This window comes from Amphiura filiformis, chromosome 1, assembly GCF_039555335.1.
Source record: "Amphiura filiformis chromosome 1, Afil_fr2py, whole genome shotgun sequence".
NCBI classification, from domain to species: domain Eukaryota; kingdom Metazoa; phylum Echinodermata; class Ophiuroidea; order Amphilepidida; family Amphiuridae; genus Amphiura; species Amphiura filiformis.
The window spans coordinates 82453265-82464308 of NC_092628.1; the positions used below are offsets into that span (position 1 = coordinate 82453265).

The following is an 11044-nucleotide window of genomic DNA, read 5'->3' on the forward strand; positions in this document are numbered from 1 at the left end:
TATTTGTATTAGTTTTGAATCTGAAGACATCAATAAGCAACACAATACAAGATCGATTGCTCATCAGCCTGGCAATGTCAGACCTACTCATGGGGATATATATGATCATCATTGCATCAGCTGATGTTTATTTTGGTGATCATTTCCCGATGAAGGCTGAAGCTTGGAGGTCTGGCACTATGTGTAGAATTAGCGGAGCAATTTCTATAATATCTAGCGAAGCCTCCGTATTTTTTGTTACTTTGGTTAGCGTTGACAGGTTCATTAACATACAATTCCCCTATACAACTAAAAAACTAGGTCGAAAATCTGTTGTCGTTTTAATTGCATTTACATGGCTCTTTTCTTTCGCATTGGGTGTTATTCCAACAGCTTTATCGGGGAAGAACTTTAAATTTTATGATAATTCTCATGTCTGCATCGGTTTGCCTTTAGCTCTAACGGAGTGGTTTGAGACAAATAACGTAGAAGATGCCCTTGGTTACGTAGAACATGCATTTACGCAAAGGAATGACGTAGATATTGTTTCTCTAGGCAAAATTTCAGGAATGTATTTCTCAACGGCTGTTTTTCTTGGATTGAACGGAGTGTGCTACTTGATGATACTGTTTTGTTACATCGGTATAATAAGAGCCGTAAAAAATTCGTCAAAAGCTCTCGGACGAACCCAAGCAATGAGGAAACAAATTCAAATGACCACTAAGGTTATTGCTATTGTAACCACAGATTTTTGTTGTTGGTTTCCAGTCATTTTACTTGGAATTTTAGTACAACTTAGAGTAATAGAGTTGCCTGCTTCGGTGTTTGCTTGGACAGTAACATTTGTTTTACCAATAAATTCGGCAATTAATCCATATTTATACACAATTTCAACGCTCATCTGTAAATCTACAAACGACAAAAAAGGATCCCTCTCAAAAACTCAAAGTGGTAGGGAAAATTGGAAAAGATCCACGTGAAAACAAAATCAGTGAATCACCGAAGCTATAGAAAAAAGAGAACACATTAAGTCTTTGTTGTCACTGAAAATCCCATTCTTTTCTGAAAATTTGGCACAAATGTGAAGATAAAGCAGTATTTCGTTGGGCTAGCGAGTTATAATCCCCTCTTGATTTTGCAAAGTCAGTGGGATAAAATAAATTAATCGTATTGCAACTTTAACTTTCTTTTTTTTTTGTCTAAATGAGTGTACAATCCATGTTTTGCGCTTTGTTCTAGATGCGGTATATTGAATTGTCTACAAATGAATGCATTATATTGTCTTCAAATGTCTTAATCGAAATGTATCTGATTATTTAAATGAACTATTAAAAACTTACATTCCACCGCGCAATTTGCGCTCAAAATCAAAATCACTTCTCTATGAACATGAACCAAAATTAAGACATAAATGAGGTGACGGGATCTTACGGGTCTTACCTTCATGTAAGCATCACGAATTTTTTTTGTATCCCTAACCCTAACTTTACCCTAACAGTTCCTTACCCTAACCCTTACCCTAACGGTAACCCTAAACCCTAATTCTAAAAAGAAAAAACGTAATCCCTTTCGGAAGGAGTAATCAGAATTGCGGGTTTTACTCCTTCTTTAGTAAATTATTACCTCCTTTTTTACTCAATACACGCTACTCGGGAATAAATTACTCTTTGTTTTTGCTGTGTATGTTACAGTGCGTGCAATTTTTACCATGTGTAATGTAAGTTTAGATTTAAGATGTAATGTTATGTAATTTATGATGTAATTTTTATAGTATGTTTGTACAGCGCCTTGATCTCTCTGATAAGGCGCTTCATAAATGCTGTCTAATAATAATAACTCTACCCACAATCCCGACAACCACCGCGTTTATGGTGTTCACTGATTACATCTTAAAAAAAATTCCTTTAAAAAAGGAAAGGGGCGCCCAATGTGAGCTTGGACGTGATGTGGTGAATTCCATGGTGTTTGTGTTTGAGCGGGGGAGGTGTATAACAGGACCGTATTGGATTGAAATAAATTGTATTGAACTGAACAAGTCATGTTGTTGAGCAACCATCATAATTTTTAATACCCCGAACATTCATTTATTATCCTATGAATTTTAATACTTAGTTTTAATTGTTATTGAGCGTTATTATCAGCTAAATCGCGGAAAAAAATGGCGAGATTGAAAAACAAGACAAAGAGCTGTTCATCAATAAATGGGGAATACGGCCACCTAAAAAGCTCCTGCCATTCTATAATGTCATAGTTGAGTGTGATAGTTAACCAAATGGCCATAAAATGGCGTGATTAAAAACACGATATAAAGATATTCATCAATAAATTGGTTTTAGCCAGCACTGTTGCCCATTCAGGTTGTCTTTTTTTCTTTTTAAGTCATTTATTTCGTATCTATAATATCTAAGTGCTAATTTAACAGTGGCATGATGACAGTATGACTCCCACATATTTGGGAAATGTTTACAGGCAGCAAGCCATGTATTTGATATGTAAGTTGTATCAGGAAGCAATTTGAACTATATTAAATTTTGTTTCATAATTAACAAATTAATAAAGACTAATATAAAGAAAATAACTTTCTCACCAACAAGTCATGTTGTTGCACACTCTCTAAATGTAAAAGAGTGAAAAACTCACTCCCCAAAAGAGTGATTCACCGATAAGACCACTCAAAAAAGAGTGAAATGTGTTTTTTAACTTTAAAACCACTCAAAATAAAAGAGTGAATTTTAACTCTTTCAAGGAGTTAAATGAAGGACAACTCGAAAATTTAACTCCTTGAACGAGTTGAAAATCACTCTTTTAGAGTGGTTTTCACTCTATTTTGAGTGGTTTTAAAAGGGCATTTCGTGATCCACAGCCTCATCCCCCACTTTTCTCAAAAAAAGTTTATATCATTGGAAACCTCTGGCTACATAATGTTTATGTACAAAATATTTCTTGCAGATTAATTCGTTCAGCAAAGATATCGTGAACCAGAACGAAATTACAACGCATTGTCTATGGAGCAGTGTAATACACATAATCATGCATAACTCGCGAACGCAAAATCGGAATCAACTGAAATTTTGGGAATAGGTTTTTTTCGTGGATATCTAATGAAAAATGACATAAATTGAGGATGCTATGATCACGAAATCCTCCTTTAAAGTTAAAAAACACATTTCAAACTTTTTTGAGTGGTCTTATAAGTGAATCACTCTTTTGGCGAGTGAGTTTTTCACTCTTTTACATTTTGAGAGCAACCATCTTATTTCTTAATACCCCGAACATTTATTTTATTATTATCCTATGAATTTTAATACATGTATCTTTTTCCGGTAAATATTTGTATGTTACAAGCGCTTATTACGGAAGCGTTGTGGATAAATACATTATGGTAAAGTTGAATAATCTGATATGAAAGGGAAAGCTATTACTTTGTGAAAGCCAAATAGCATAATGCTTTTATACGTTCACTTTATCCTTGCCAAAAGTTGTTTTCGTTTCAAATTGCGTAGAAAATATCTTTCTGTATGAATTAAGGTCCTGTTAAAGATCAATTGTGTAAGATTTTATAAAAATTTTAAAAGGAAAATTATTTTTCAACACTGTCATGACTGTTCTAATCTTCTTCCTTTCTTTAATTTATTCCTTTAATTGTTTGCAGTTTAAGGTCATGACTTCAGACGACGCCATGAGTGACAAAAAAAATTGAGCGCAATGTTTACTCTCATCTTAAAAGCTTTCGCTTCGTTCAAAAAAGGACGTTATAGCATAAAGAAGAATCTTTGACCTTTCGTATTAAAGATACACATTTTTACCCCAAAAGACCTACAATTTTAAAAAAAGATGAATGAAATTTGATGTGTCTAATATGCTCTTATGTCCCACAAAAAAACTGTGCAAACGTTGCTATCCTTTAACACAGTAAATTTTCATGTTTATATACCATCATAACCAGTTTAAAAATATAATTTTCAAATGGCCACTCATAATAAAAAAATATTTCAATATTTTGTTTTAGAGTGAAACTACATAGTTTAGACTATGAACTACATAATACATAGTAAAGAAAAGTTTCAAGACACATCGTAACGCTGTCAAACCTGTCAGTGAATGAACTGAATTAAACAATTTATTCCTGTGTAACCATTTGTGACCAATTTGCCCCACTGACTAACTATTAATTATATTGATATTTGAAGGTTAATTACTGACGTTGACCTGAGAACAAGCGTAAAAAATGGGAACAACGGTGTTATGCTTCCAATTTCAAGTCAAAGTACATTCTATTGTTTAAAAAATAACAACAGTAAAATCGAGATCCACTTACATATTTGTACGCGTTATGGTACAACCAAAACTATAGCTATAAAAGATTCTACTTATTATTTAGGTACACCCATGAATAACAATTATTTTAAATAATTTTAAAAAATGTCTCCGAATCCAAGCGATATCGCTGTCACCAAAGATGCCCCTGCCAAGATGTTAAACGAGAGGGTGAAGCTTCCAGTCATATCAAATATAATACCTGTATTGACAAAACAATAATAAGGAGAAATTAGTACCCAACGATGAAATCATGCTATTGCAGACTAGGATGACGCAGTATTGGCTTTTACACCAATATATGGGCGCACACCACTAAATAAACTCCCATTGAAATACGTGTAAATATACATGAAAGTAAGTTTGTTTTTCTACCCCATGTAAAACCATTTTTCATATTTTGGTAGCACCAATATCTTAAATAAAGATTAAAATTTAATTTAAAATGGGTTTTTTGACACAAGTTGAGACTAACTTTTAAGCTACGGGGACCTGAACAGCGCCACCCTTATTTTCAGCTTGCACGAATGCCTCCTTACCATGTCCGTACGCGGATTAGTTTTGGGAGCCAAACTTTTGACCAGATCAAGATGCACCATTTTGTGATATTCTGAACATTTACCAATTGCATATCTTTTAATTTAATTATAATAAACAATCATGGCTACTCATCTTGCTCCCAAGGGACACCCACTTGTTTGCACTACCGACCTATGTTTACCGGGACTATCAAGGGTTACACCAAATGCGGAAGGATTTAGTGGTGTGCTGCCTTCTAAGAACAAAATAGTTTTTTTGTTCCTTATTTTTGGAATCAGTGTTAAGCATTTTATAAAAGTGTCATTTCTTTTTATTGCTAGTCGCTCCAAAGTTATAAAACAGCGCTTCAAACAAGTTCGCACCCTGAGTGAAAAATGTGCTACTTTTTTGCCCTTTTGAGAATTCTAGGGCCAGAGCAACATAGTAGGTCATGTTAAACTGTATTTATATTCCCATTGATATCAGAAAAGTGATTGATTTCTTTCAAAAATATTCACAATCATAAATATGACAAGGTGGACAAACAGTATGTGAGCATTCCGGTCCCCCCCCCCGCTCTTTATCATGCAGTATATACGGATATGCCAAAGGCCTATGTTCTAAAGTTTGGGGGTATGGGTAGATGGAACGTCATTTTGGCACTTTAAAATGTTCATTTTCCAAGTTGTGTGTATTATTGTGCCAAGATCTAAAATTAAGAAAACCCATCATTCAAATTGTTTGATATATTTCTCTCTTGGGAATTGAATATTTGATAATATCTTAAAAATACCGGCATTTTGGGCCGTGTATTACGAAAAAAGCATGCATTGCCTTTCAAAGTCTATTGCGACCCAATTAAATGGTCAGTGATTATTTTAAAAACGTTAATATACGAGTTTTGTTCTTATAATTACATTTTGCATCAAAATAATTTCAAAGATGTTTCACTTTTTCTGCGCCGGGATAATCAAAAGTGACCACTCCTGTGATGTTAAGGCCAAAATAGCTCATTTCTATAGCACGGTCTTAAATTGTCAATTCGATGGGAACTTCTGTTTTGAAGACAATTTCGTGTGCGTTTAAGAATGAAATCGCGTATTTGTAGACGGTAACAGAAAACAGACATTTTTTCTTTGCAAATAGAAACGTTTCAGGCAAAAATTTCAACTTTTTGGCACTTAAAATCAGGTATCAATCATGCCCATAGCCTAAAAAAATGAGTCTTCGAAGAACAAAATATTTTTGGTTTTCTTTATTTTTGGAATCAGTGTTAAACATCTTTAAAAAGTGTCATTTCTTTTTATTGCTAGTCGCTCCAAAGTTATAAAACAGCGCTTCAAACAAGTTCGCACCCAGTGAAAAATGTGCTACTTTTTGCCCTTTTGAGAATTCTAGGGCCAGAGCAACATAGTAGGTCATGTTAAACTGTATTTATATTCCCATTGATATCAGAAAAGTAATTGATTTCTTTCAAAAATATTCACAATCATAAATATGACAAGGTGGACAAACAGTATGTGAGCATTCCGCCCCCCCGCTCTTTATCATGCAGTATATACGGATATGCCAAATGCGGAAGGATTTAGTGGTGTGCTGCCATATTTTGAATTAAGGTTCAACTAGTTTTATTGCTAATTGTTCCGTTCTACCCGAGCAAAATTCGCGGAGCTGAGCCAGCGATCCTCCGGGGTGTTCCTGTCTGCAATGGTTATTCTATTACGTGCTGATTATGGCATTGCACATGTTAGAGCGTTAGAGCTGTGTCACTAAGTGATACTAAATGTTTTAAGGGATCTGATATTAATGTTTAGGGACGTTTTCACGTATTTTTGTGGGAGCTGAGAGTACGCCAGACATATCGAATTACATTCTGAATACCTACTGAATACGAGGAATGTCCGTCTGATATCAAATAACTGATTTTTTTAAATTCGCGATATAATACACATTTTATGACAAATTATTAAAATTTGATATTTAAAATTTTTTTGATATTTAACAGTCCTCGAAGTAAACTTTATAAACCTAATGATATGTACGGTACTTAAAATGTATGTAGCTGGGATGAAAAGCCGACAATCAATTGACTATTTTGACCTTTCATATTGAAGATAAACATTTTTTTTCCAAAAAGACCTAAATTGTTTTGGTGTTTTGGGGGAAAATCCATATCTTCAATACGAAAGGCCAAACTTTTTTTTTAAATTGATTGTCGGCTATTCATCCCAGCTACATACACTTTAAGTACATATCATTAGATTTATACAGTTTTCTTCGAGGACTGCTAAATATCAAAAATATTACTTTTTTTAATCATCTGCCATTAAATTATTTGATATCAGAAGGACGTTTTTCGTATTCAGAATGCAATTCGATATGTCTGATGTGCTCTCGTGTTCCACAAAAAATACTGTCCAAACGTTCATACCTCAGCCCTTTAGCTATGCCTTAGGCCAAAGTAGTCAGTAGCTTGGCCTTACCTGTAACAAATCCACTGAGTATTGAAGCCAATCCATGAGCTAAATTCAACCATGCAATAGCGAGAAAATGTTCAGATTCATGCGAGTTTATCTTTGCAGATATGAATAATTCGGTACCAAGTACGCCAATTGCTGCTCCAAATATTACTGAGATGATGTTCAGAGCAATCAAGCCCGTGAAAACCGTCATCAGGATCATCGAAAGAGTCATTGTTACAGATGCTAAGTAAACAAGTTGTTTGTATGTCATGATTTTATGGAGTAAGAAGATTCCTATCCTAACCGTCATCATACCAAACCCTCCACTTGTAACTACAATAGTTGCCTCCTTTAAAGATGCATTTTTAGATACAACGAAAGATACCATATAGATTAACCACCCAGTAAGAGTATAGCCAAGTACCAAAGCTGGGATAAAAACACGTGTGACGAAATCCTTACTTGTCAAAAGATGTAAACCTAGCGTTTTGAAGAAATGTCTTACTAGTGATAGTTGAGGTCCTTTGTCATTCGATGTACTTTGGTGATCTAAGATTGGTTCGTAGTCAGATGCTCTGGACTTTTCAGATTTAAGAAGAGCACCACACGGGATAGAATGGAGTACGATTCCACTAATTAAAAGCAATGTGCCTTTCCAACCATAAACATCAAGAACTAGTTGAGTTGCCAGCGGAAATGTCAAAATAGCGAGTGCTGTTCCGCAGGAGTAAATCCCAACAGCGGTCTCGTAGTATCTTTCGAAATAGTCTGGTATAATTCCTTGAACAACGGTTTCTTGCACTAAAAGGAAACCTTTGAAAGAGATGACAAAATAAGAAGACTACAGTTTAAGCAGATTTCAATTCATCTTGAAAAATATACCCCGTGGCGTAGCCAGGGGGCAGAGAATTTTCAGGGACAAAATGGGGACGGTAAAGAGCAAACGTTTTTAAAACGGGACAAACAATTGACACTAATGGGGACGAAAATATGGCTTTGCCTCCTAAATGGGGACGAAAATATGGCCTTGCCAATGCCAGGTCTCCTGGTTGGAGGTACGTACATACGGGGATGTGCCACGGTTGTGTGGTACCTTGGTAAATCTATAGGTGGGTTTTCAGTGGAGACCAATGCGTTACCATTGTAATATGCTTCAAGTGACTTTAAGTTGAAATTTACATGAGCTTTCCAGAAAGTCTGAATATGAAAAACTGTCACCCTTAATTCTAACCAAATAATTAAGTCTAACCAAATAAAATAATGTGTTACTCCGGGTGTTACTTACCCGATAAAATCAAACCGAAAAGCAGCGTGAATGAATTTGTAGCAAACGAGCACACAATAAGACCCACAGTTGCGATCAATCCAGACGCCATGACACAGACTCTAGGGCTGAACAACTTAATTATTGAATCTGTTAACAGGCCTGTAACAATTAAAATTAATTCAGAATGATTTGTAATACAATAGATCCATCCCAAAAATATTGGTATAATTCAAAAATACAATTTTCTTGCTTCATAGTTTGTGAACACAGACTAATTAGCATCAAGTAAACTTTTGTTGCTACCTTTGATCATTTTCACTGACAATACAGTCATTTAGGCCTATATTTCCTTCCAAAATGAAGTTGTCTTAAGTGTTTTATGCTTTTTATGCTTTTCACTTTACAAACATTAATCAGAAAGAAATGTTAATAACTTTCTGATTTAGGTTTCATAAAATAATTCAAAAACATGTTTTATGGTTCAGGTGAACAAATTTACATGCAACACATAAATAATAAAACCAAACCAACGTGCGTAATTCGAACTTTAGCCATTAACATATCATGGAACCCAACGTATAAGGTCGGAAGAAAATACATAAAGGTAGTGATAAGGATCGTGCTTTCATATAAGCGTGATTAATATCATAAATGCACTCTTGAACATCGTCTAAAGAATGTAAAAGAATATCGGGGCGGAAGCGGCAGGACGTCCCTCTAAAATAACAGACCTGTGCATTTCCTTTTTAGCGCGAAAAACACCGTCTTTTGGGGCACGAAAGGGTAAAATTGGTGTGTAAAATAGAGCCCGTCCTCACGTCTGAGACGGAGGACGGGTATATTGGTGTGTAAAATAGAGCCCGTCCTCACGTCTGAGACGGAGGACGGGTATATTGGTGTGTAAAATAGAGCCCGTCCTCACGTCTGAGACGGAGGACGGGTATATTGGTGTGTAAAATAGAGCCCGTCCTCACGTCTGAGACGGAGGACGGGTATATTGGTGTGTAAAATAGAGCCCGTCCTCACGTCTGAGACGGAGGACGGGTATATTGGTGTGTAAAATAGAGCCCGTCCTCACGTCTGAGACGGGCTACTTTTGTCTTCGGACGTGCTATTTTCCTAACCACAAAATGCAGCCCGTCCGACGGACGCTCTGAAATGTTGACACTATAACTATAAAAAAAAAAGTGGCATACCGACCGCCGAAATATCAGGACAAAGTTGACCAAATTTGTGATGTTTATCTCCCGTTTGGCCTTTTAAGGCCACAATTATCCTTCTTACTCCATTGCACATTTTTGCGCACTTCGCGCGCACACGTCCCGGCAAAGTTTTGCTCACCTTAGAATTTATTTTCACCCGATAACTATAGACACTAAGACAGCGCCCGAGCACCGATACATAAAAACCAAATTACACATAAAATACTCGTATGCGACGAGTCGCTTTCAGGCCATTGTAAGCTATACCGCAATTTTACTTTCATTTTTGGCAAAAAAGGCGCACAAATTTCACAGTAATAAAACCGTCACAAGATATGCTCGTCAACCCTAAATGTTAATGCTTCCGTCACTACAGTAAAGAAACAATATATTTAATTATTAATTGGAACACATTGTCGTTTAAGCCAATAACTTATCATTATTGAACTTGTACTGAAGTCATTGGGAAATGAATTTGGAGAAAACCTTCTGTTAATGAAATACTATGCTGAGCCACCAGCCTGGGTGGTTCACGCTCCAGTAATTTCAGATGATTGAGCTCAGTAATACATGAAAGAATGTCTTCCAATTCATGAAAACAAATAGATAATCAGCTTATCGGATTAAAAGCTTAGAGGGAAGGTCTTGCTGCTCAGCGAGTGTTTGTAATTATCAGAAGGTTTTCTCCAAATTCTTTCTCTAATGTCTGTAGGTGTACACACCCATAACTTGTAGTATTTTATACGAGTGTTTACTTACCAAAGGTATAGCCAAATCCCGTCATGATCGCAATACTCGATCCAACGATCCACAGATGGGTGTCAAGTTGCTGCTCTATGTCTGGTAATAAAACACTGAATGCTTTGATGGTACCTACCTCCAGAAACATACTGAAAGTGACAACGAGTAACACCAACCACGATCTAGCACTGTCTTTTACCATTGTCGTTGTCGTTAGAGCAATGATCGCTTCATGGCTCACCTGTTATGTAGGCTATATCCAAAACAAAGAACCCAGGGGCGGTGAGGGGCCACTGTAATGATCAAAGAGCTTTTAATAGAATAGAGTGGCAATAGATTATGTAATGCTTTGTTCATTTGATGCCGAATAGAGTTTGCGACATGCTATTCATAAAAGTGGTACCATTGTTTCGAACAAAGGGGTTCCGCCATTAAATTGGTCACTGATCCGGCATCATATGAATAGTGTATCAAAGTTATGTAATATTGGTGTAAAAGGGTGTGTTTTTGAGCTCTTACCCAATATTTTATTTGATACAAAAGAGTGGTTTCCGATA

At 35.9% G+C, this 11044-nt stretch overlaps 1 protein-coding gene across 1 annotated transcript; it reads right to left on the reverse strand.

The window, feature by feature from the left end:
* Positions 1-4394: 4394 nt before the first annotated feature.
* Positions 4395-10689, reverse strand: LOC140163590 (monocarboxylate transporter 13-like). The gene is made up of 4 exons (XM_072186908.1): positions 10506-10689; positions 8563-8703; positions 7299-8090; positions 4395-4498 (listed from the first exon to the last, which is right to left on the reverse strand). Exons 1-4 carry the CDS (start codon positions 10687-10689, stop codon positions 4395-4397), a joined length of 1221 nt encoding a protein of 406 aa, XP_072043009.1.
* Positions 10690-11044: the final 355 nt, after the last annotated feature.

Bases quoted from the DNA above. Each gene is read 5' to 3' on its own strand.
- LOC140163590 (XM_072186908.1), bottom strand. From the start codon at position 10,689: ATGGTAAAAGACAGTGCTAGATCGTGGTTGGTGTTACTCGTTGTCACT. The intron at 8,704-10,505 runs GTAAGTAAACAC...TAATTGTTACAG, and splicing joins GGGATTTGGCTATACCTTTG to GCCTGTTAACAGATTCAATA. The intron at 8,091-8,562 runs GTAAGTAACACC...TCTCTTTCAAAG, and splicing joins TTTCGGTTTGATTTTATCGG to GTTTCCTTTTAGTGCAAGAA.